The sequence below is a fragment of the Anomalospiza imberbis genome, chromosome 2 (genome assembly GCF_031753505.1).
Source record: "Anomalospiza imberbis isolate Cuckoo-Finch-1a 21T00152 chromosome 2, ASM3175350v1, whole genome shotgun sequence".
Taxonomy (NCBI): domain Eukaryota; kingdom Metazoa; phylum Chordata; class Aves; order Passeriformes; family Viduidae; genus Anomalospiza; species Anomalospiza imberbis.
In genome coordinates, this window is record NC_089682.1 from 78,364,504 (window position 1) to 78,390,384 (window position 25,881).

A 25,881-nucleotide genomic window follows, 5' to 3' on the forward strand; every position below is an offset into this window, starting at 1 on the left:
ATGACAGGGGAGGGAAATAGGAGAGCACTTGCCTCAAATGATATGATAAACTATATGATACACAGCAACTGCAAGGACCTTGCTTTTCAGAGCATTCACAACAGGGACAGGCCAGCCCCTGTGACAGGGACTCCCTTGTGTCACCCTGATTTTTTAAGATTTTCTAAAGCCTTCTGAGTTTACATTCTTGTAGAGAACTTTCTCACGCAACTTTCTGTAAACAACCTATTGTTTTGCATTCTTTCATAGAAGCAGAGAAATTTGATAGACTGGTAGTTTGTCCAGTGTCATTGGAGAGGTGGCACGTTCACCCTCCAATCCACTGGCACCTTTTGAGAACTATAAATGTTGGAGTCAGAGGAAATAAATTAGTCTCTTCATTGTGACCATAGCTGTGGTGAGTTGTTTTTCCTTGTGTCCTCTGGTGACATCCTTGCACAAAGGAATGTACTGAGTGGCCAGCTAAGGGAATACCATGGATTTCTAAGACGTCTCTGCCCCATGTCTTTTAGTATGCCTCTGGTTTGCATGCACAAAGCATGAGGGCGTCAAGATTTCCCCAAAACATTGGATCCAGCTGGTTTAGTGGTTACTGTTCCATAAATTCTGGTGGGTTTGTGTTGTTTTGTTTTGGTTTTTCTTGACAGGGTTGTGTTTATAATTCCCTATCTTAGTTATGTGAGAGAGAAAGGGCTGCAACTTCCACCCAGGCTCTGAGCGTATCTCTGCCAGCACCTGGTGCCATAGGCTGGTGTGATCCTTCAGAGCTCCCTTCTGATCTCCTGAGCTGTGCCAGCTTCATCCTGTCAGAACAAAGGCCTGGATTTGGAGGGGTACAGAGGAGGCCATCATTCAGGGAGATGCCTTTTCTTGCTGGTTGTGGAGGGTCAGGACTGAGCTCCTGCACCAGTGCTGAATTTAAGTGGGAACCACTGAGGGGACAGTATGTTGGGCTGAAATTCTGCCAGACCACTGGTAGAGTCTCCCTGTAACATTGTGATGGAGCTGAGCTGCATGTTGAGACTATGAAAACGCTTCCCTTCAGCATTTGGGGTTGGGAATTTGGTTTGGCTTGTGCTGGAGCTGGGCAGGGGAGATGCATGCATGCAGATGTCTGTATTGCAGCCCTCCAAGTGCCTGCCCTACTGACTACTTTGGTGTTGCACAAATCCTGAATTTTCTGCCCAAGACCTCGAGTGCTCTTTGGGTTCCCTCCCTATAGCACATGTTTCCCAGCTGTGGGCAGTGGTGCTTCACATGCTTGATCTGTGACGAGCTCTGGGAGCCATGAGGACAAAACAGATGAGAAACACATGTTTTTATTGAGCAAGTTTGCGTGCTGATAGCATCATGGCCTCTACATTTTGCACCATGTCTCCTTAAGGCAATTGTAACTCTCAGGGAAAGCAAGAAAGCTGCCTTGGTTTCTGCTGGGCTAGTTGGGGGCCCAAGGGGGTCACAGCTGGTCCCAAAGCCAGAGGGATCTGTGCTGGGATCCTACAGCATACCTGGCAAGCTGGGATTTGCAGCTCTCTCTCTGGGCTGGGAGGCAGCTGCTCCTCCCTGGCAGTGCAGCTGCAGCTGCTTCGAGGAAAACTCTTGAGCCAGGAATGCGTAAGGATGCCGGCATCTGTGTGTGCTCACAGCCTTTCATCTCTGAAATGCAGCCCAGCCAGGCCACAGGGCAGAAAGCAAAATGTCCTGGGAAGGGTTCAGGAAGTATTAGAGAATAGTTCATGCTGTTGGAGGTGATTCAAACAGTGATCCTTCTTCTAGGAACGCAGGCTGCAGGAGGCATGGAGAGCCTCGGGGTCACTAGCAGGGCTTGGAGCCCTCTCCTTCTAGCACAGGGCATGACTGAAGCTCATAGCAAGTCCCTGATGCCTCATCACTGTCTCCAGGGCAGGGAGAAAGGTGAGATGGGCAAGTACTCAGATTGTCACCATCACATGTGGCTGGCACCAATTGCTTACCCTTACTGGTTTGGGGCCAGACAGGCTAGTGAAGTTCAAAAGCCATGTGTTTAAGTGATTGCAGTGATGTACTCAGGTCCTTTATTTCTCTGCAAGTTGAGCCACCTCTGGGTGTGTGTAGAGGTGATGGCAGTGTCTCTTGAAATTACCCATCAGGGGAGGAGAGCTGGGAAGACCCAGGCACTGGAGGCAGTGCCATGTTGTCCCTGCACAAGTCCTGGGTGCACTCTGCTTCTCCAGGCAAGCCTGCATATCTGTGAGTGCATATCAGCCTCCCATTTAAGTTTCTGCATGCAAACCTCCCAGTGCCCATTAGCTTGCCCAGCTGGGTTTGGATGGTGCCAGCAGGGCAACGATATCCTCCTCTGCTGACAGCTGCAGCACTCACTGTGTGTCTCAGGAGGCAGGCACGGGGGTCTGAAGGAAGAGAAGCAATGGAGCAAGACCGAGTGTTTGAGAGGGGACCAGAGCAGAGCAGGAATGGGGTTTGCAGCCCTAGTCTAATACAGCTGGGACTGGGAGCTGTTTCATTAAATCACTGCTTTGCTGGAGTAGCTCAGAGGAGGGGATGCCTTCCCTGAAGCAGCATCTCTCTGGGTTCTCATAACCACCAAATGGAGATGTGGCTTTATTTTTCTGTTTGTTTGTTTTTGAAAGTCAAGCCATGGGAGTCGGCATCCAAAATCTTCCCAACTAGACAGGAAAAATTCCATGGTTGCAGAGAGAGGGAGAGAGCAATGTCTGCAACAGTTCTTCATTATTTCCAGACACAGTCAGAAAGAGCCAGATGGAAGGAGATGAAAGAATTAGAAGAATAGGTTGCTTTCAACACCAAATAACAATGTTATAGGAATAAAGCCATTGGAATAGCTTATTGGTTTTGTTTTTTTAATTTCGTAGCTGAATCAGAGAGTCAACTCAAAAATTGCATTTTAGGTCAGTTGAAATTCATGTTCTGTATCCAGCAGAAAAAAATAGCTGGGCAAACAAAGTTGCTAAGCTTATCAAAACATGTTTTTATTTTGCTTTCTTTGACCTTTAAGCTTACGTACATAAGCTCATGAAATATATTTAAAAATAAGAGAGGGAAAACAGTTCACTTCATCTTAGAAATCATTTTGGAATCAGCTGTTCCCTGAACTAGGCACAAATTTCCAAATAGTTTTGGTCTACCTCAAATTGCATTTCCTAGTGAATTAGGTCTTTGTCTGAAACATGTTACCCAGCCTTATTTAGGAGTTATAGGAAATCAATGGCCACTTCTCTTGTTTCTTAATCACAGAATTGCCTTTGGGCTGCAAATGCTGCCAAGTCTGTGCTGTCAGCCATGGGGACATAAGGAAAGCTCTGCTCTGGCAGAAGTGGTGGTGGCTGAGGCTGGTTCTCCGAGACTACATGTGTGGGTACAGGGTGTTCCAATTCTAATGAGCACAGCAGAGTTTGTTTGCTTCATTTTCCCCTTCATTTTATATACTGCTCCTCTGCTGGGCCGGAGGGTTGTGGTTGTGACAGGTGTATCTTCCAAGCAACACATCATAAGCTAACAGGCCAGGAGGGGTGTTGGGGGAAAAACCATCCAGCTTCCTCACTGATAGTCCACACACATAATTATCTCTTGTTCCCCTTCTGTTCAAGCTGTGTTAAATCAGAAATGAGGTGGGGCACCCACGAGGACACACCAGTGTAAGCACAAGCAGCTTGCCTAAGAAAAAGCCTCCGTGTTTGACCAATTTTCTTGAGTGACATTGGGTCCAGCAGAAGCTGCAGGGAGCTGTGCAGGGGCAAAGGGACCACTGTTGGCTGTGGTGCTGATAGCCTGGAGAGACACCCATCCTTGGGGCATCCATGGGAAGGCTGGAAACCCTTGGACTTGAGAAGTTTTTTCCTATCCTTCCAATTGTGGCAGTTTCCATAGTGACTCTATTTTGTAGCCTATTTCATAGTGATGCTGCCAGTTTTCTCATGGCCTTCTTGCCTTATCAGAGCTTCCTCTTGGCTGTCTCAGTGAAGAGGTCAGTCATTAAGTGCAAGTCAGAGACTTACAGAGCTTTCCCTACCACAGAGGGAAGTCTCTTGAGGATAGGCATGAAATGGTGTTGGCACTTCATAGGGATGGTTTCAGGTGCTGGTGACTTAACTGGAGGCTCTCTGAAGGATAATAGGGACAGCAGGAGTTGAAAAGAATGTACTGATCATAACTTGCCTCACAGCTCCCCTTGTGCTGGGTCCCACATGGCCCAACATGGCTATTCCCCGCTCTCAGTGCGGGGCTGTGGGCTGACTGCCCTTGCAGTTTAATAGGATTTGCTTGTTGCTGATGTGATGTTTCTGAGAGCAGTGAACACATGCACATCTCTCCCTGTGTACCTCTGCAGCCTTCCCAATGTCCCAGTTTCAGCAAGGATTTTCACTTAGTTTTTACAGCAGAGTTTTTTCTCTCCTCTTTCCAATACTAATCAGTAGGTGCACACACCTGCCAGTGGTCAGGTCATCTCCTGAAATCCTAGTTTGCATTTTGCAGGTGCTGTGTGGTAGAGCTTTGGCAGACTTGCCTTCAGCTCCCTCTGGCTACAGGGACACAGTTTAACCTTGAATGGAGCCATGCCTTTTTGGCAGATGTACCACTGATGAGCAGACTCCAGGTTACTTCCACAGCCTACTCAAACTTTTCCTCTCTTGCATGTTCACCTTACTTCACTTCTAGTTTCAGGTGTTCCTGTTAGTCTGATAACCATTCCCAGCTATATGATTTCAGGAAGGGGATAGATGCTCCCTCAATACCACAGACCAAGAAAAGTTGTCTACACAAAATAATGCCTAATAATGAGGGGTTTTCTGAGCCTTCCTCACTGTTCTCACTGGGTAAAGGGGATTTCATGACTGCATGAAGTAGAGAATCTTCAAAGGAGTGAAATGACTGTGACAGAGCACTGTCCCCTGGGGATTCACTCTTCCAGAGCTGCCTCCAGCAGAGCCATTGGGTAGAGCAGACCCAAAGCTGCTCTGCATCAACAAGGAGCTGAGCAAATCCTTCAGCAAGGCTAAAAAATGGGAAGTACAGAACTGGCTTATGTCCAGCTCTGTTCTCATTCTCCCACACTGAGGCTGACTCAGTGTTTCCCCCCAGTCACACAGCTATTTCCATTGCTTTTTTTTGCAATGTGCTGTGGTAGAAGGCGAGTGAAGAAGGACTGTGGGATAGAGCTGGGAAGAGGGATCATCAAATCCATTGCAATTGGATTCCCATGCCAGTGAAGGGAACAAAACCACTGAGGGGTCTTGCACAAGAAGCTGGAGGCTGCTGGTAAACCTCAGCATTTCCTGCAATCTACATTCCTCTTGTGTATCCAGTTACTGGAAGGGGTGTGGATATGCCATAGGGTTGTAAATTCTAACTTGCCTCCCACTGCTTAGCTCACTCTTTCCTTCTCTCTGTTGGAGCTAGGTGATGGCTGAGAAATGTGCCAGATTTGGATTCCATTCAGAAATAAATCATCCCTGGTCAGAAGAAAGAGGCAACAAAACTTACTGGCAGGACCAGTAAAATTTGCAGGACTTCAGAGTGTGGGAAATTAGGGGAATGAAGGATGAAAAAAGAGGGACTGCCATGATACAGAAAGAGCTGTGGGTCAACACAGATTTAGGGGTTGAAAAGGGAACATTTGAGGTTGTATATGGCACAAACTGCCTCAGATTGGGTAATGGGTATAGGGGCAGGCAGCTCTGTGAGAGCACCTCAGAATAGGACAGATGAAGGCGTATACACCATTGGGGAAATGCCATCTGACAGAAACCTCCCTTTTACAGTTGAGCCTGGGTGTGCTTAGAGAAAGAGAGGTGATGGCACCTATGTTTAGTTGCTAGCAATAGTTTGTGGTGCACAGCTCTTCTCTGGTGTGGACATCCTGAGGGTGAACTCATCCTCCTCCTTCATCCTCCTGTTGTCAAGGGCTTCCTTTGACCACTCTTAAGAGCTGTGACTTGTCTCATGTGCTACCCACATAGAGAACATCACCCTCCTGTTGGAATTCAGAAGTCAATGCTGGTCTTGTTCTTATTTTTGTTTTAAATAAAATAGGATGGAGAATTGTGATTCCTAGGAGCTCAGCCACAGCAAAATAGAGCCTGGGCCAGGGCACTCAGGATATGAAATGAAGAGTCATGCCCCAGTGAGGAGTATGACTTGTGCATCACTCAGTGAAGTGGTCCTAGCTCCAGACCAGAAAGCAGAAGGAGCTGAGCTGCTGTCTTCTGGTCATTCTCGAGCAAGTCTTGCACCTTGGGCCTTTCCTTTCCAAGTCTTGTCACATGAGAAGATGACACCAATCTCATCCCTAAGGTCCTGTGGGACTAACTTCAATTAGGACCTTGCATGTGCACTGAGATGCTTCCCTGTGCGTGAGGGTTATTTTTCTATCCAAATACAAAGTGATTAACTTGATTCCTCCCTCTAAGAACTATGGTGCAGCTGAGCATCATGTTCTCTCCTCCTGTGGGACTGATTCTGCCCTGCTTGCAGCTGAAGCCTCTTCAGCTGGTTTGGTATTCACAAATCAGTCACACTCTGAACTCCTGCCTCCATGCCTTGCTGGAAGCCAGCACTAGCAAGAAAGATTCCAGTGGTTGTGGAAAAGCTGGCAATTTAACCACATGATGGGAATCAAACTCCTTCTTTCAGAGGTGCTGTAGGGATAGGTTCAGGGAATAGTGCTGAGAGAAGTGCATGGGCCATGCTTTTTGGAAGCTGTGAGTATAAGGAGTGTTTTTGCTTGAGCAGCAGAGAGGCTGCAGGAGTGACAGTGCTGCCAGATGCAAGCTCCCTTCCTTCTAGCAGCCATTTTCCAGACTTGTTTGCAGAAGAGATTTCCTCTTCCCCAGACTCTCATGTCATTGTTCCCCTAATGGGGCCTCACTGGTCATTGCCTTGTGGTGGAAAATATGAGATTGTAGGGGCCAGAGCACAGACATTCCTTCCAGCTTAAAAGGGAAAACAGAGTCCTTGCGCAGCGGAGTCCCCAAGAGGTGTGCCTGGCTCCGTAACTGTTTTAGCAGCATCATGCTGTAAGAGACATCAGCTGTTTGGCAGATGCCTTTTTGTTCTTGATTAGGTTGTGGGGAGAAAACCCTCCTTCTTCCCAGTTCTTGCTTCCCTTTCTGTGCAGGCACCAACTTCTGCCTGCTCTCTATGGTACATGAGAAAGCTATGGCTGGTGTGTGAGGGCTGCTGTCCCTGCCAGCAGTCCAGGCCATGTCTCCACAGGGTTCAGTGGGGAGGAAGAGCTCTGTATCCATCCTACCAATGTCTGCAAGGCAATGCTGCCCAGGCAGTGTTTTTTAGTAGCAGTACATGCATCAGACATCTTCATCTCCGTTTCCCTGACAGAGTCATGGATGAATTCCTACAAGCAGGTTTTCACAAGCCATGTTGTTTTTCCATGGCCTCATGTAGAGGTCACTGACCTGATGGGCCCTCTTTATCACAGAGGTCAGTCAGAGCCTCAGCCACTCTCCTGCTCAATGCTCACATGATGGACACATCTGATCCATGGATCCTGGAATGAGCAGCCAGCAAGTCAGGGAGGGTCTTGCACAAATGGGTGAGGTACAGGTTTGCAGAGAGGGAACCTCCTCTGTGCTCTGGGAGTTGCAGTTCCTTTCCTCTATTGCCTTCTTTTCTCTGCATCCAGAATTTCTGGGAACACACCCTGATTCCCAGCATGTGCAGAGATGTATGGTCTGGCTTGTTTCCCATTAGCAAAGTCAGGCTAATTTTGCCATTAAATATTCATCTCGCAAGCATTCAAAAGCCTTTAAGGAGTTGCACTTGGTGTGATGTTTTAAAAGCCAGTCCTAGATGTCAGCTGAGAATAGAAAGAGATAGGAGCAAAGTGTTGGACAGAGTGGGTTGGCTGATGTCTAGGTGTGTGGACTGGGGCACATGCTGTCCTCCATGGCAGGCATCCCACAGGGAGTGCAATAGCTCCTAACACTGTGTCCAGATCACTGTTCACAGCCCTTGATTGAAGCTGGCTGAAATACCCTAGTGATGGAAGAAGCTCTGAGGGGGCAGAAGTAAGATGGGGTCTGTCCTCCAACACAAAGAAAATGCTGTAGGGGAAGCACAAGGGTCAGTGGCAGGGAGATAGCAGGGGGCCTGGATTCATGGCAGGGGGCTGGTGTGAGGATCTGTCCTCAGGACTGCAAGCAGCAGTGACGTTGAGTCTGTCAAGAGGAGAGGCTGAGCCAGAGAAATGTTTTGTGGGGCTCTGCAAAGGAATTAGTGCCTGGTTCCCTAAGGAAGCAAAGCAATGTCAGCAGGCTGTCTGTGTCTGCCTGCCTGTCTCTGGCCTCCAGCAAGCCTTGAACCTATGGGCCTGTTTCCGGCACAGCTGATAGAGCGGTGGAGGCCTCCGAGATAATGGCATCCAGCTGGTTTTGTGACTCTAGGTGACTGCCTTAATGAGAAGGGCCTGCGAAGACCTCCCCTGAGGAAGGAGTCCATGAGCTGCCCGGTAACTAGCTGACAGACAGGCCGTGCAGAGAGAGCTGTTGGAAACTGGCCTTCATTAGTTCTGCCGCTCACAGGATGGCTTTAGGAATTGGGGGAGGGGGAATCCTGCAGTTTAAATGGCACTGGACCCCTCTGCATCCAGCACAGACCCCATATTAACACCCTGCAAATAGGATATTGTTAGCATTGGGAACATTGTCAAATGCAGCTGGTCACAGTCCCTTGGGGAATCCAGACCTGGTCCAGACTTTGCCTGACAAACATCTTTTTTAATGACCTAGCTTGGGCATAACCTGGTTTTGAGCCTTTCCAGCTGCCTAGTAACACCTTTGCTGGTGTGAGCAGAGCAGGACATGTACCATGAGCCTTCCAGAGACAGATGGGGAACTCCTGCAGCAGGGGAGAGAGGAGTTCCAGAGGGTGCCACTTTGAGTCCAGATAACACCAGACCAAAAGAAGTGTGCAAGAGATGACCCTGCACCAGTGTGTACAGCAACCTCTGGCAGCAGGCTTCCTTCCAGAGTAGAATATGTGTTATTCCACAGCCTACTGTACCATCCCAATAGTGATGATGTCCTGGGATTGTCCTGATGATGTCTGGTTTTATTGGAGAGCTGAACTGGGAATAGCAAGATTCAGTCCCTACTTGCTGGGCTTAGCTCCATCCTTTTTTTGCTAAATAAAACTCAAGCCTTCCAAGTAAGAATTTAAGATAATTTGTATGGATTTTCTTCCAACCTGAGGCAGTAGCCCAAAGGAAGGAAAACGGTAATGGTCACCTTACCTATCTATTTATAGCAAACCCAGTGTCAGGGGTGCCTGCTTGTTTCATGCTCAGTTTATGCTGCTGCCAGATTTCCACCCCATCACACCAGAGTGTTAGTGGATCCAGAGAGCTGCCACAGGAATTGGGTCAGGTTTGCAGGGAGGAACGAGTGCTTTGCTTGTTAGTTGCAAACCAGAACAATGGGACAAACATGCTGCCAGAACCAGCTGCACTAAAGACCAGAGGTGACAAGCTGGCTGCCCCTTCATGCTCTCCAGTGAACATGGGATCTTGTCTCCCTGGAACTCTGCAGGAGGACACTGATGCTGAAAGAGCTGTTCCACCTGGAGAAACACTTGGGTAATGAGATGAAATGCATGAGCCAAATGCTTTCTCAGTGCCATCACCGTACAGGAGTTGCTAAATTTTCCTGACTCCCCCCTGAGCTGCTCTGCTTCCCAGCCCTCTCTTTTTGAATGTTGCAGCGCAATGTAGTGCTTCTCCCTCCCAGCTCCACAACAGGAGAGGAGGGAGGTTTGGGAGTCAGAAGACATAGCTTATCTTAGCTTTCTGCATCATTAACCTACTGCCTCGTGTTTCCAAATCTTTCTGCATTCAGAAGCAAACATTGCCAAGATAACAGCTAGACAAGGCGCTAGATTTCATGGCTGGATGTTGAGTGGGTTTAGAAATTGTGCAGGCTATGCAGTTTATAGGTGGCAACTTGACATGTTCAGAGATCGCTTACATCCCTACTCCCATGTTAGCTGTGGCAGGGAACAGGCAAAAGGGATGTGGATGTGAAGATGTAGGGAGGACTGGCAGAAATATGTAGCTGCACAGCTTATTTCTCTCTGCTGCACGGAGGGGAGTCTACTGCGAATTGTACTAATTATATCTGAAAACTTGCACCCAGCTTTTGCTGCTGCCTTCCCTGAGGCATGAGAATCTGTGCATGTCTTGCAATCCCAGACATCATTTTGGTGCCTTTAGTTTTGCCTTATCTAATACTCAAGTTTGTATAATACATGGGATTGCCTCCCATAGGAGCTTTCAGTGCTCCAGCTTTAGAGCACTTTGATTTCTTTGCGCATCATGCAAAGCAAAACCACAAAACCTCGATTTTACAGCAAACAGCACAGAGCTTACAGAGTGAGGGTCAAGTGATTTTATGGATTTCCAGAAAGTGATGCCAAAAGAAGAAAAGACCTGCCCTCACTGCTGATACCAGAAAAGGTTGTTACTTGTATCAATAGGAGCAGGACAGTAGGTAGTATTTCTCCAATGCAGTATAGGCTGCTGAGAAAAAGACTTTTGAGGTCTCAAAGAGGAGATTTTGTGTGGAAAGATATGCAGAAAACAAGGCAGTATGAAGGGTTGTTGTGAAGCACATTAACTCCCCACCTAGCAGCACGGCAAGGTGCTTGTTTCCCAGAATGTGTGTAATGGCAGTAATCCCTGCTGCTCTCTTCGAGCAGCGGAGCACTGTGGACATGGAGCTGCATGCACAGCTCTTCTCTGCAGGTGGAAGCTTGTTCTTCCTTACAGAGGTGTTTTGTTGTTGAATTGTACATGGTTTCAACTTTCACACGCTGGTTGGGAAAGTCCCAATTCCCACCAAGGGACACCAGACAGTCATGGCTCAATAGGGGCCGGGGAAGGAGGCAGCCAAGGGAGAGCTGCAGTGGGCAGTTCCCTTGCAAAGGCAAGGAGCCATGATACCTCTTTTCTGTCATGTGTACAATCACTCCTATCTCACTGCAGACACTGCACTGTTTCCATGAAGTCCCACCAGTGCAGAGCAGGCACAGCACCTGGCAGAACCTTGGGATCCCATGCAGACCTGGCACTGCGTTGGTGTGTCAAGTCACACTTGGTCCTGGACATCCTGGTGCAGGCAGGGACTCAGAAATGCTCCGGATGTCTGTGCTTACTCTGTGTTGGGGGTCCAACTTCTCAGCACCAGATGCTGCCAGAGATGAGAAACAGCCCTTTCCACTGCCTAATTTCCTAATTTTAGCTCTCCACCTAGAGGCCCTGCATTGCTGGTTGCCATGGTGATCCTTCATCACTGGCATTGCCTCTGGCTTTCTCGCCTGCGGTGCCTTGGAAATGTCTTTTTCCTCCTTGCTCCTCAGGAGGCAACAGCTGAGGCAGAGGCATTGCATGTGACTCTCTGCACTGTCACCTCAGGTCTTCTGCTTAGTGTTTGCCTGATAACATGCAAAGAACCTTCATCCATGGGGTTACACTTCCCAGCCCTCCAAAAGCATTGTGCATTCCCATCCCCATTCAACAGACAAGCTGGGCTATGCATACATGATGCTGCCCAGCTGCCCTGAGCTTCTGGCCCTTGAGCTGTTGGAAACAGCTTTCTCCATGGTCTTTGCCAGTGAAGATGTCTGGGAAGGTCGTGCTCCTGCAGGGTGAGGAGTCAGAGTGCCCCGAGCTATGGCAGACATTCCAAAGGCACAGGCACTCCTGCCCTGGCTTCATCCTTGCTGCTTTTACACCTTCCTACTTGCTCTCTGGGCAGCAGAGGAGTAGGTAAAAGCATTGCCCAGAGAGAGAGCTTGGGCACCTCACTCGAGGCAGAAGAGAGGAACTGCCTTGCAAAGGCTTGCAGTGGAAATGCCATCGTGCAGCAACTAATAACAACTCTCTGCCCTTTCCCTTCTGCCTGCCCAAGCGTGCTGTGGACTGGAACGGGTGACACTTTCCAAGCACAGGATGACAGAAAAGGCAGTGGCAGCTGTCAGAGACAAAGCAGTGTAAAAGCTGTGATTCCAGCCCCCAAATCTTGATATTAATTAATTTAAGGACAATGATGTTGAAACACTGTGGAGTCCTTTTTTAAAATTTAAAATTTTAAAAATTTGCAGTTTATGTTTTCAAGCTTTTACAAGGCAGGTGCAAGAGTGGGTTATTTAATATTAAAGTGGCAGCTGCCATCCTCACATGACTCCATCAGGTGAAGCTTTATAAAAAGCAAACGTGACAAGGTCCAAGGTAAGATCAGAGTATCTGTCACAAGAAACCAGTTTGGCTGTTAGCTTCTGGGAGATCACCAGAGAATGGGGAGATTATAAAGCCTCATTTGCAGACCCCTACTGTACTCATACAGTCATCCACCTTTGTCCCAATTACACTCTCAGCTGTGCACAGGAGACTCCCACATTTGGTGGGAAGGCAGACTGGAGCTGCTAGAAAGAGCTCCCACTCTCTGGTATGCCACAGCTGGGTTTGAGAAACCCTGTGCCAGAATGAGAGGGCAGGCAGGCAGAGCAGCTTTCTTCCTCTGGCTGAATCCTGAGGTGGAGAAAGCCATGCTGGAATGTGGCAATCAACCCCCTGCCAGCCTAGGGTAACTTAAGGCAATAAGAAGAAGCAACCAGAAAATTGTATTGCTTTGATTAATAAGAAAAATCAGAGTAATGTGGCCTTCTAGGCTGGTAGGAGGCAGGGTGTCTTCAGAAGCTGTTCTGGCGATGTCACCCTGCCAGCATCCCCAGCCCAGGTTCCAATGGAAAAGCTGTGGGATGGTTCCTGGGCTTTAGCACTACCAGGGAGAGAGCTGTGGATGGCCACATTGGAGACTGGGTTTCCAAGTGAGCTCCCGTGGGGAGAGGAGTCCTGCTATCTGAGCTTGGGCACTGTGGATGCTTGTTGAGGCCAGCTGCATTGTAGCAGTGCCTTAAGTCCCAGACAGGAATCAAAAGCCAGGCTTGGCATTGGTGGCTGCTGGCAGTCCTGCCTGTCCATGGGAGAGGCAGAGTACTGCCATCTATTGCCAGGCACCTAGATTACAGACCTCACTGGGCCATTCAAAGCTGTGCCCAGTTGGTTTTTTCTGTTTTTGACCGCTTGAAGGGATTGAGAAGTTGTTCAAAACCCCTAAAATGGATCAGCACTTTGGTAGCCACATTGCATTTTTGGTGTGTGAGTGCCCAAAGTCAGACTCCAGCCTTGGACAATTTGGGTTTTCCTTTGTGCATTTTGCAAAATGAGCTATTCTTCCTTCCCTGCCCTGAGCTGCATGAGGTTGCTTTGTGCAGTGAAGTACTCCCGTTGTTCCATCCCACCTCAGAAGTGCCCGGTTCATTTTCCCCAGCCCTCCACTGGAAGGTGACTAGAGAGAGGTGGATGCAGTAGGAGGCATAGTGTGTGACTTGTAGCTCAGGAACAATATGTGAAAGGAGAAAAGGCAGAGGGAGGGTAACACTGTCTTCATGGGGAGAACAGGCCTGGGACATGGAATACATTTCTCAGCTAAGACTGGCATGTCCAAATATTGTATTTGACAGAATAAGCAGCAAAATAGGAACACCTGCAGAGAATATGAAAAATATTTGTCACTATGTGAACCTGGAGGGATTCCTGCAGTGCTTTGAAAAGATCTTCTCAGGTTTGATGAATTGTGCAGTAGGCCAGCAAACAAACTATTCTGAAAACCAGGGCAAGGTTATTCAGAAAATGATCCGGCTGTCTCTGTGGGCTGTTCAGTAAAGACAGCACCTCTCTGTGAAATTGTGGTTTAAAAGCAAAACAAAAAACTAGAATAAAGAAGAAACAGGAGGAAAAAATGTGTTCAGCATTTGTCAATAATGCTTGCTCTTCTGACAAATTCTGTTCCTTTTTCATCACTTATTTTCAAAAGTATGTGATGGAGGTACAAAGATGCCACAAATGAGTAGAGTATAAGAATGATACTCTGATGAGAAGGTGAAAAAACTTTTTTTTATTAGGGGGAAGAAATACAGCAGATGTGATTGACTTGTCTCACTGATTATTTTTGTTCCTCAATCTTCTTTCTGATGCAAAACTGTTATAGAAGCCAGTTGGCTGGCATAAACCAGATACTCAGCATACAGGTAGAAAATGTTAGATGAAATGAGAGTCACAAAGGAAGTTAATGGCAAAGCAGGGAATTAAGCCAGGCTCTTCAAAGTCTGAACCCTGGAACTACCTTCTCTTTTAAAAGTATATTTTAAAAGGCATTAATGGATAAAAATAAGTGGTAGTTTTATCAAAACCATGATTAAACTATGGAAATGTTCCATGCTAGGTGTTGCCAGTTTAGGAATGCTGTGGGACACCAAGAAAAAAAAAAAGAAAATATTTGACAGTTATGTGAACAACAATACTTGTGATGACTTTGGCTAGGAGAAAACTGTAAAACATATAAATTGTGCTGCAGGACATAAGTCAATTCCAGGCTGTCAGGAACCAGGAAGGAATTTTCATTATGGGAGGATTAGTGGATAATTATCTCATCCATGACAGTGTTCTTCCTTTAAAGTGTTTAATCTTGACTAGTGAAAGCAAGAAAATGGGTCATGTAGTGTTGTGACTTTTTTGTGACAAGGACATTATCTGGTGCCTGATGGCAATTTCTTCTGCCTGTTTGTATTGTACCTTTCTCTAGGGATATGTTCACCTTCTTCCTAAGTGTCTCAAGCAAAGACATTTCTGCTCCCTACCCTCCATGAAAAGAAATTTTAAAGACAGCAGTCCTTGACATGAGCAAATTATTCTTGCTAGACTTCCTCTTGCCCATATTCACTCCACTTCTCCCAGGTGATTTTCCAGGAATGACCTGAAGGAAACCCTGGGACTGTAGCCCTTGTTCTTGTGTCTGCTTCTTCTTATTGTCTGAGCTGTCCATCTATTGAAGTCTTGTCTCTCTTGTTCTGTCATCCCCACTTTAACACCGGGGTACCTTTTGGTCCTGATACCAGTTAAATGTGCTATTTTTTTTTTAACTGTGTTGTTACTCCTCTGAGTTAATGATGTATTTTGTGTCTCTGACTTTGTACCTTGCAGGAAGAGCCAAGGAGCAAATCTAAGATCTGTGCCAATGTTTTCTGCGGAGCTGGGCGTGAGTGTGCAGTCACAGAGAAGGGAGAGCCAACCTGCCTCTGCATTGAGGTATGGGAGCAGCACAGGTTCTGTGTCTGGGACAGGTGTCACCACCATCACCCCCCCACCCCAGATGGGCTTCTGTCACTGGAAGGATCCTGTGAAGGAATAAGGCTATGGCTGTTTTGAAGCAGCTGCAAATGGACAGTGGCTCTTCAAACAGCAGGACTGTTTCCAGTGTTGTGTGGGGGCAGAGCCCTGTAGGGTAGATATTGTCTGGACTTGCAGCTGTGCTGTTTGCAAGACTGCCTAGGGCCTTTACATGCACAGGAGACTTGACTGGAGGTCTTTTGTTGGGAAAGCCCTGTGGGGTATGGATGTGCTGCTGGCTTTGAAGGGCACTCTAGGGAGTGGTCTGTGATCTTCAAGACAGCCTGCCCTCACTGGCACCTTGTTTGAGGAGGTTACGAGCACCCTACTAAAAATCAGCTTTTGTAAAATGGAAATAATTGTGGTAGAGTGCTGTAAGGATGGATAGCTTTATCCAGCAGGGAGCCAGAGATGATTAGAAGAGTCTTTCCCAGCTGTAGGGACACAATGTCTCCCTGCTGCGCTCTGCCCCATGCTTTCAAAACATTTCTGCCTGGCTCCTGGGAATGGCCATGTGGCTCTTTGTTCCCCCTTCCCTCAGAGCTTGCAGCTCTGGCATGTCCAGCCTGGGCACTGGAGGGTGAAATGCTCTGTTAGTAGGAAGAGAGTCTGTCACTCTGGCTTGGCCAGACCAAAAGGGGCAGAAGAAAGAAGCTCATAGCCTGAACAGTGGCACTGGTGAGCTCTCTCTTTGCTGTAGGCTGTGTTGTTTGTTCATGGCTGATGGCTTATTCTGCCATTTGGTTGCAGAAGGGTGGGGCAGAGTCTACAGAGAGACGCAATGGAGCCAAGCAAGCGCAGGTGCAGAGACCAGAGGCGCAGAGGCACCTCTGGGCAGGCATGGCCATGGCACATGGAGCAGCAGTTGCAGGATTATGCTCCATATTTATGCTGAGCACTGATTTCTCTGCAGGGGTCTGCTTTCAGAAAGACTCCTGTCATGCTGGTGGCGATGGAAACTGGGACAAAGTGAGGCCTTTGAACTCACACCCACAGACTTCCCTATGTGGGTTTTTCTGGGGTAATGATGGGTGAGTTAGCCTGTTCCAAACACAGGGCCAAGGGGACTATGCCAAGGACTTCTCCTGAGCTGATGGTTGGACTCACCAAGCTGTCCCAAGGAGGCAGGTGAAACGCTGTGTTCTCTGGCTCTCCCACAGAAATGCAAACCTCACAAGAGGCCTGTGTGTGGGAGCAATGGCAAGACATACCTGAACCACTGTGAGCTGCACCGTGACGCCTGCCTCACCGGCTCCAAGATCCAGGTGGATTACGATGGCCACTGCAAAGGTAACCCTGGCAAGGAGGGCTGGCTACACTCTCAGGGACAAAGAGTTGGAAGGGAAGCATGATAACAAGGCAAGGCAGAGGCCTCACCAGCCAAGACGTTGTCCCACAGTTGCTGAGTGGGGTAAACAAGGCAAGCCTCTGAACAGTAGCCAGGTTCAAGCAAGAGTGCAGATGAGCAGGCAAGATGGCAGTGATGAAGTAGGCCTGAAATCAAGTCATGAAGTCAGGGCTGGTGATTCTGGTAACCAGAATCAAACAGGCAGCCAGATGAGCTCCTAGTGATGCAGTCTGTAGAAGGGCTGAGATCAAGATGGGAGCACAGTCACCAGGTCAGGCCTGGATCAACAGTCTATGGAAGAGAGTGGTTGCAACAGAGCTAGAAACAGACATAGCTACAACGTAATAATCACAGGCAAGGAGTAGGAGTTGAGGCATCCGATATGAAATGGAGCCTCATGGCTCATGGTTAGAGAGTACGGACAGAGGCTCTAGGTAAGGCCAGCAGGGTCATTAAGGCCCCCATTAGTGCACTCAAAACCCTGACACCATGATTGTGGGGGGACCTTGGAGCTATTGTCTCTCCAAGCTTCTGGGAGTGTGGCACTCAGGAGAGCAGGGCAACCTTTTGCTCCTGCTGCCTCACTCTAAGCTTTTGGATTCAGCCAGGTAAGTGTCTCAGTGTAACTGCTGAAGAAAAGTCATGCTCTGAGGATAGACTCCTAAAACCAATACTATCATCCATGTTCATAAGAAACCTCAATAACTTTAGGAGCAAGGATTTTGCCTCATCAGTGGGGCTGTTTAACTCACACACACACATAACACCTGCATGGCTTTCTTGTGTTCAGACAGAGTTTCGTGTGTTTAAATGTGCGCCCACTGTTTCTTGCTGTGTCACTGAATACCATGGATAAAAGTCTGGTGCAGTCTTTCTCATTTCCTTCCATCAGATTTATAAACATTGATAAGATTGTCCCTGAGCCTTCAGTTCTTCAGACTAAACATTCCTCAGTATCTCTTCAGGGTCCAGGGGATTCCAGCCCCTCAATCATGTGTGTGGCCCTCATATATCCAAAGACTCACAGGTTACTCTGCTTTTACCCATGGTGGGAAGAGATTTGTATTGCTTCACACTGCATCAGAAATGTCCTCTTCTGTCTTTCCATTAACAGAGAAGAAGTCTGAGAATCCAGCTGCAAGTCCAGGTAAGAAGCTGTCTCCTGTTTGGCTGAGGCCTCTGGATGAATTTGCATGCTCTGGGAGATGGGCAGAGGGTGTGCTGGGGGGAGTGCACAGCTCTGTGTAAAAGTCATATCCTGCATGGGCTGTCGAAGAGTCTGAGTTGATAAATCAGCTGAAATGTGATTGCCCAGCTCTTGGGTAACCTCTTAGAGCTCATACATCTCGTGGGCTTTTCACTGTACTGGGATGTCTCAGGGTCTCAGCATAGACAAGATGCAATGAAACCCAATTTGCCCCCAGGGACTCAAACTGTGCTCATCACCCAGACAGAGGGATGGAGCACTCTTTTAAAAGGAAACTTTGCTTTAGGAGTGATGAACCAATGAGTGCAGAGGAAGAGTCAGGAGGTACAGCTGAACTGCCTCTAGCATAAGCCAACAAGATGATCTTAAGAGTCTCTTCTAACCTAAATGATTCTATGATCACCTAAGTTATAAATCTCTTCAATTCCCTGTACTTGGTTTCTCCCCTTATGTATTGCCATGTGTACTCAACACTGGATTTTAGGGCCATGGCTTGTCATCAGGAGAGCATTTTCCTATTCATGTTCTCAAGGTACTGAAGCTGTACAATCATCAACTTTAACTTCCTAAGACAGATGAGAGCAAAGCCTCATACAAACTAAAGGAAGGGCCATGCCAGAGCATGGCCACCACCCTAAAGCAGTTTTAAAGAAATACAAAATTAAACATGCCAGAATCCCTACAGAGCTGAATTTTTTTCATCTTTCCATCTGGTTGTGATAGTAGTCACTGGATTCAGAAGATCCTTAGTGTGTGTAAGTGACCTGAATGCACACTAATTCCTTTTCTGGCTTTGCTGACCACTGGGCAGGTGTGACAATTCCCAACTAGGCTTTCAGTTTTGTTTCTAAATGCACAGTTTGTACTAGCACACAAAGTGATAACAGCCCTGGAGAAACTGTGACACTGGCAAGCACTGTGAGTGAACAAGCCCAACCTGACTCCCTCTTGTTTCCAGTCAGAGTGGACAAACCAGTGCTTTGAAGAAATAATATTTCCTGAGATAGTAGGCCCTAAAATTCAAGTCTTGGAGACAGACTGGTAGAAAGGCTTGCTCAGTCTAGTCTTCCCCCTTGCAGAGGATAGAGGTTTTGGTATTTTAGGGTTGACAGCTGCATGACAATTCCACACAGTGTTGGGAAGCCCAGGGACATTGTCACTTACCTTCCTCCCTCAGTCTGGGACTCTTCACACCAAGATGAGTCAGTTCCGGGTTGTTCTTCCACAAGCTTCAGGAATGGGAAGGAAGAACATTGGCAGGAGTGCTGTTTTCCGGCCATGCCACATGGTGTCACCAACAGCCCATCCACTATTCAGCCCATGACACATCTGCTTGGATCTGGCAGTGATGTAACTCCAAGGACAGGGCCGAGGGGCTGGAAGCTGGAATCAGGGTGGGCTGGTTGGCTTTTATTTCCAGTCCTCTCTCTGTGATCTCCCTGCCAGCTTGATTTCTCTCACTCTTGTTTTTCCTTCTACTGCACTGTCTCCCATTACAGTTGTCTGCTACCAGTCGGACAGGGACGAGCTTCGTCGCCGGGTCATCCAGTGGCTGGAAGCTGAGATAATCCCAGATGGGTGGTTTTCCAAGGGTAGTAACTACAGCGAAATCCTGGACAAATATTTCAAGGCAAGTAGAGCAGCACCTGCCTCAAAACCCATAAAACATTTCTTGCTTTGTCACTGCATAGCAGCTGCTGTGCCCCCAGCTGAGAGGCTCCAATGTGTGATGTGCCTGTTGAGCTGGGGACCAGAGGGGTCTGATAAGTCTACAGGCTGATGTGTTATGGGCTGCTTGCAGCAGCCACTGACTGAGACACTGGCACAGCTTGTGACAGCCAGATGTGGAGCACCTCTGACTCCTGGTGTCTGACCTGCCCTGGGGAAAAGGAGGAGGGCAAGCCACATGTGCCTGTACCAGAGTAGGGAACTAATCACAGGGGTAAAAAGATAGAGGAAAAGAGATGAAAGTGCTGGAAAGGCAGGAAGCTGTGGCAGGGGCTGCTGATCCTGTGGTCTAGATAGTCCCAAGGCCATGCTGAGATGGGTATAAGGGACACTTGGGGGCTTCAAGGAATATGTCCCAATTGTGTCTGAGAGCTGGCAGTTCCCTAGTACTCTGTAGAGTGAAAGGAGACACTCGAGTCTTGGGCCTTGCAATAATCCTGTTCCTCCCTCCTCCCTCAGTCTGTCCCTCAGTCCATCTGCACCCCCTTCTGTAACCAGCAGATCCCAAGCTTCTCCCATGCTCCTGCCACATGCACTGCTGTGTCCCTCCCCCTCATGCCTGGCTCCTGACAGAGACTTCAAAGCATTCAGGATGGAGCTGGAGGAGCAGGTGGGGAAGAGGGGAGAGCGTTTAAATCATGAGCTGTTGACAGCAAGATTAATGGTGCCTGACAGGAGTTAGCACTGCAAGCAAATTTGCCATGGCAATGGCACCCCCTGGTGAGATGGAGGAGCTGGTCCCCTTGCTCCACAGACATCCTCATGTTTGCAGCCTTTAATGCTGCTCTGTCTGTGGAAATCCACTGCCCTGGGCACTCCTGTCAGTGCCTGCCAGTGCCCAAAAGTGGCAGTGTCCTGTGTTAGTCACTCTCCCTGCAAATGTGCTGTCCCCAGCCACTTTTGCAGGGTCTCCCCAGGTCACGGGCTTTGCTGAAATGCATGAGCCAGCCACAGGCTTGTTCCACTGTCACCGCACAAGCCATTCACACCCACTGTGAGGCTGTCAGCATGCTGGTGATATCCTGAGGCTGCATCTCAGAGGCAGGCAGCTTCATGTTCTCTTTACTGTCCCACTTCTTCTGGAGCACTGATCCCAGCCACTGGGTGAGAGTTCAGAGGCAGGCAGCTTCATGTTCTCTTTACTGTCCCACTTCTTCTGGAGCACTGATCCCAGCCACTGGGTGAGAGTTCTTATGGCAAAGAAATAGCTCTGCTTGTACCAAAGGGAGAATTTCCATGGTCAAGGTCAACAGTATGAGGTTCAGTAAGGGCAAGTGTCGGGTCCTGCATTTGGGTCACAACAATCCCAGGCAGAACTACAGGTTGGGGAAAGAGTGGCTGCCAAGAGAGGTGGTGGAGTCACCATCCCTGGTAGGGTTAAAGAAAAAGTGGATGTGGCACTTGCTGCTGTGGTTTAGTTGATAAGGTGGTGTTCAATCAGAGGTTGGACTCGAAGATCTTGGAGGTCTTTTCCAGCCTTAATGATTCTGTGATTCTTTATCAGGTAGTAATCCACCTTTTCAACTACCTTATTCTTAAAGCTTTGAAATATTTTTAAAGCAGAATTCAGAGTTTGGAACAACTTGGGACAAATCAAGGCAAAGCAAACTAAATGGCTTCAAACAGACAGAAATATGTGTTAGCAACAAGTGTCTGCTGTCACTGGAGGAATTTTGTCGTGGTAAGCTGTGGGGCTCTTCATGCCCTGCATTCCTGCAAATGGCCTGATTCCTGTCCTGCGTGTAGGAAACACTAGAGGCATAGTTGAAATGAAGCTTTTTCCCTTTCTCCTTGGTGGGGAGATTTGGAGATGTGACATTAAGCTATTTCCCTCCTGGAAGCCTGACTTGTGGGGCTCATTGGGGTGTGCTTTGTTCATCAGGCAGGTCATGACCTTGAAGGACATTATTTCAAGAGGAGGAAGACCAGTAGTGGGAAGCTACTCCATGTGGAGAATCTCTGTGGGAATGCCTTAATGTAGACCATAACTTTGAAAGGCAAGAAAACTCATAGTCTGGGTCATTAAGAGAACTGCAGTCATTTTCACAATAAAAAGCAGGACAAGAGACTTCAAAGTCTAGTGGAAGTTGACATGTGGAGCAGTTACGCAGAATAATTTCCATAGCCCTAGATGTTTCTCCTGAAACACTTAGAGGTAGCAACAGGCAGTGTCTATTCCAGCATTCCTGAGAGCACTGCACAAGGAGCCACAGCGACCTGCCCCAATCACACCGCAAAAATTAGGTGGTAGCAGTCTGTGTGCAGGATTAATTTTCCACTCACAGCAATGCAGCTGTCTCTGAGGGGGCACAGCAATTCCTGCTGAGTGCCAAGCACTGCGGTGTCACATCTCCAAACAGGAAAGCAAAATGCAATTATTTCTTTGGGAGTATAGCCAGGATTTTTGGGCTAAAAACACTGCTCTTCAGTGCCAGGAGTCTTGTCAGGACCTTAAGAACGTGATGGTGAGGTGTTGTGCTATTGCATTAAATTTTTTCCCTGGTATCAGCAGAAAATTGCTTCCTGTGATTTTTCCCTTTTGTCACTGTCAGAGTCTAGGCACAGCTCTGGATTTACACATATTGGAAAGCTGACACCTCCTTGAATGCAGCTGGTCTGCTTTAAGGCAGGAGGTATATAAGAAAGCTAAGAGCTGGCTGAAACTAAGAGAAGAAATAGGGCTAGAACCATAAATCAAGCAGCGGGAGGTGAATGAGAGGCAGTGTAGCTTATCTGTGTGAACAAGGCTAGGATCATATCTCTCTCATTCTGAGGCTAACGTGGATATGTTGCTGCTTTTCTCTGAGCCTCTTTCTTTGTGAAAAAAAGGAAAATGGAACTAAAGCTTCCAAATGCTATGTATGTATGGAAGAGGAAGAAGGAAGGGGTACTTTGAACTGATAAATGAGACCCTCTCACATCTTCCTATCTTCCCCTACAGAGCTTTGATGATGGTGATTATCGCTTGGACTCCACAGAATTCCTGAAGTTTGTGGAGCAGAATGAGACTGCCATCAACATCACCACCTACATGGACCAGGAGACCAACAAGTTGCTCAGGTGGGCAGTGGACAGGATGCCAGAGGGAGGGCAGATGTGGTAGTATGGAACATGGAAATTCACTCATGGTAAATATCAGTTAGGGCTTGCACTGACAGAGTTAACTCTGTATGAAGTGGCTTCCAACTTAAATAGGTGTGAACACCACAAGAGGAGCAGTCCTATCTCTACCCTTCATGTTAGGCAAGTATTCCAATCCTTTTGCCTTAAATCTAGCACTTGTGCAGCCAGAAGGGAGTTGGGTAACAGAAGATTTGTAATCTTCTTTCTATTTCCTAATAAATTAGCTTTCCTGGGGACTCCCCTCACCTTTTGCCTAATAGCTAGATCCAGTGCAAGGAGGATGGTGGCAAAACATCGTTCATACACAGCCTTATAGTCTGAGAGGTTTTCCTCTTTCTTTGTCTGCCACTGTGTGAAAAAAGGCTACTTGTGGTTATGCTGTGCTTATTGTAGGCTGCTGTGGTTATGCATCTCTACCTGTGTGACAGCACGTAGATGTCAACAAATGTGGATGTCCCATTCCTGCTGTTCTGAATATCTCCCCTCTGCCCAGCCCGTTGCCAGACAGAGAGTATTTTGTGACTGTTTTTATTTTCTCTGTATCCTGTGAGATTTCCTTAGAGAAGCCACTTCTGCCAGACGTCTTGGAGTCTCCCTAGTTATTACTGTTTTTATTTACCTGCACTCTGAAGACAGTAGAGCAGGGACCGGCCTAGCACAGCCCTGTGCAGAACAAGCCTCTGTGTTTTCTTTCAGGGGACTCTGCGTAGATGCCCTCATCGAGCTGTCAGATGAAAATGCTGACTGGAAGCTCAGCTTCAATGAATTTCTCAAGTGCCTCAGCCCATCCTTCAACCCACCAGAGAAAAGTAGGAACTTCTTACTTATCTTTGGGAACAAGAGGGGTCCTGGGAAGGGAGGAAAGAAAAGAGACCAGCTTCAGGTCATACATTGTGTGCTGTAACTCCATGGCCAGAGATAATTTTAATATATGCCTGCCTCTCATCCAACTGCACCCTTTGTCTCTGCATTGTTGAAAGTACTGCTTTTACTGTCCCAGAGCTCCTGCAGCTCTTGTGATAAGAAATGTTTGGATTTTAGAAGCAAGGACGTAGGTTGAATGGTTATGGTATGCTTGTAAGGTCAAGGCATGTATTTAACAGTGCAGAGGTCAATCATGTGAGGCGTTCATGGCTGGATAACTTAGGAAAGTCAGACCAGACCAAAGTCCTGCTATGCTCTGCCTTTCACACAGAAAGCCTCCCTGATGACCATCTCAAAGTTCACCATCCTTCCAAATAATTTCCCCAACTTATCCCCTGCCTGGGGATAAGAATAACCCAAGCTTTCATTTCAGGGGTTCTTTTCTTTGTGTAAGAGATAAGGAAATTCAAAGAAATCCAACAGTGAGATTTCATTTGGAATTGAGAAATTGATATGTGTTCTGAGGAAGAAAAACAAAGGGTTTGGCTTTCCCAAATTATATTTTGGCTGATGTCACTCACCAAATTCAGCACGAATACTTTAGTCATGAGGAAACTTCTGGTGGTTGGGGGAAGGAAGGCTTCCCCTTCAACCTCATCTTCTCTCTCAAGGCATCTCCGAAGTATGTTGTCTTTAGCCTGCTCGCTCTCTCACAAGCACTGCCCTTGTTTTGTACCTTTTCAGAGTGTGCCCTGGAAGATGAGACCTATGAGGATGGAGCAGAGACCCAGGTGGAGTGTAACCGCTGCGTCTGTGCCTGTGGGAACTGGGTGTGCACCGCAATGACGTGCGAGGGTCTGTATGCTCTCCAGAAAATTACCGTGCTTGGGTTCGGACAAAAGGAATTCTCACTCTCTGTCATTCCAAAAGCACCAGCTATCCAGGGTTCTTCTCTCTCCAGCTTTTCCTCAGCTTCTCCATGGGTGGTTTCTGCATAACCCTCATTTGTTCCATGTTAGTCAAACCCAAGCTGATACTGTTCTAGAGGTCAGAAAGTATGTAACTGGGCTCGGGGCAATGCTGCTGGGGTTTGTCCTTTGGATCTGGTGTCATGAAGATACAGCACTAAATCTTCCAAACTAGAGCTACTCTGCCTCCAGCTGGTGCAAACCAAATAGGTCACTGGCTGCTAATATACGTGTAGGTGTGAGCAAGTCAGCTTTCCTGTATATGTGTCCATATCCTCACTGTATCTGTGTTTATGGAACTTGTAAAACAGGATCTAGGATCCTGTCTTAGTGAAGAGGGGATGTAGGAACATTCATCCAATGCCAAGAAAGCACTTTAGCTTCTTGCCACAAAAACTGTAGAATAATGGAGATGCAGGGAGGTGGTGCTGTAGTAAGGCAGGGTTGTTTGTTCCTCCTTTGGAAGGCCCTTAAACTTGCACAGCCATGGTAAAATTGTAAGAGGTCATGGTGCAGTTGTGAACAACAGCTCTCTGTTTTGCCTTTTAGCACATGCTTCAGGGCCAGTGGAATGCCACCTTTTCCCTGTGTTGGCAAATGTGTGGGTCCTTCCCAAGGAGCCATATCCATCCTCCCAGCATGGTGCTGCATTTTTCTGGCCTTCTTCCCTAGGAACCCAGCCCCTGCTGCATTTTTATATCCTCCTTCTCTAGAAACCAGGCCCTTGGAGGAGCTTTGTTTCAGAGCTGTGTGGGACCTGCCAGGAGTACACTGGTTCAGATCTATAGCCAGTAGGTTGGGCAGAGTAGGAGAGAGGGAAACAGCAGCAGTGTGTACAGAGCTTTTCATGTTTATGTGATCTTCTGCAGCAGAGGCTTCAGGATCACCTCAGCTCAGACTTAGCTGTAGCAGCAGGAACTCACCTGAGAAGAGACAACTGTAGTATTAATAAAGCTGCCAGAGGAGCTGTGTATAGGTGTCATAGATTAAGCAACAGAATGAGAGGCTCTTTTTGCTGCCTCTCCAGAAACAACCTTCAAAGTTGCTATGCAGCACCTGTTCTTGCTGCCTACTTTGTTCCCTGCATCCATGACAGAAGCATGAAATTCCTTGACTTTCTGCCCATGTCAGAGCAGCAGAGGGGTTAGAAGCTATTGTTAGAGGAATAATGAAACTGAAGAATCAGATCAAACACATCAGCAAGTTACATCTTCATTGAGCGAAACTATCTCTTCATTAGATAGCAGTAATTGTACTTGGGTAGCACTGAGCTTCCATTTATTCCCTACAAGAGGCCCAGATGTTTGAACTAATTATAGGTGTTTCTTTTCAATAGTATGCAGCCTCTTCTAAGTGGCTTTATTATCAGTCACATGGGAGGGAG

General features: G+C 47.5%; 1 protein-coding gene and 1 long non-coding RNA gene across 3 annotated transcripts in view; one reads left to right on the forward strand and one right to left on the reverse strand.

Moving 5' to 3' along the window:
- The window catches only part of FSTL1 (follistatin like 1), a 52,863-nt gene that overhangs the window by 23,167 nt on the left and 3,815 nt on the right, over window positions 1–25,881 (forward strand). Inside the window, exons 3-9 of the mRNA XM_068181940.1 lie at window positions 15,074–15,178; window positions 16,420–16,549; window positions 17,722–17,754; window positions 19,314–19,444; window positions 22,484–22,602; window positions 23,362–23,474; window positions 24,274–24,384. Of these exons, the coding sequence (XP_068038041.1) occupies window positions 15,074–15,178; window positions 16,420–16,549; window positions 17,722–17,754; window positions 19,314–19,444; window positions 22,484–22,602; window positions 23,362–23,474; window positions 24,274–24,384 (742 nt within the window). The remainder of the gene's footprint in view (window positions 1–15,073; window positions 15,179–16,419; window positions 16,550–17,721; window positions 17,755–19,313; window positions 19,445–22,483; window positions 22,603–23,361; window positions 23,475–24,273; window positions 24,385–25,881) is intronic.
- Window positions 439–25,633, reverse strand: LOC137469322 (uncharacterized). 2 transcript variants are annotated; one of them, XR_010996441.1, is made up of 3 exons: window positions 25,421–25,633; window positions 23,285–23,513; window positions 439–2,725 (listed from the first exon to the last, which is right to left on the reverse strand). It is a non-coding gene; the product is annotated as an uncharacterized lncRNA (long non-coding RNA). The 2 variants fall into 2 exon arrangements; XR_010996440.1 differs by having other exon boundaries at window positions 439–5,471.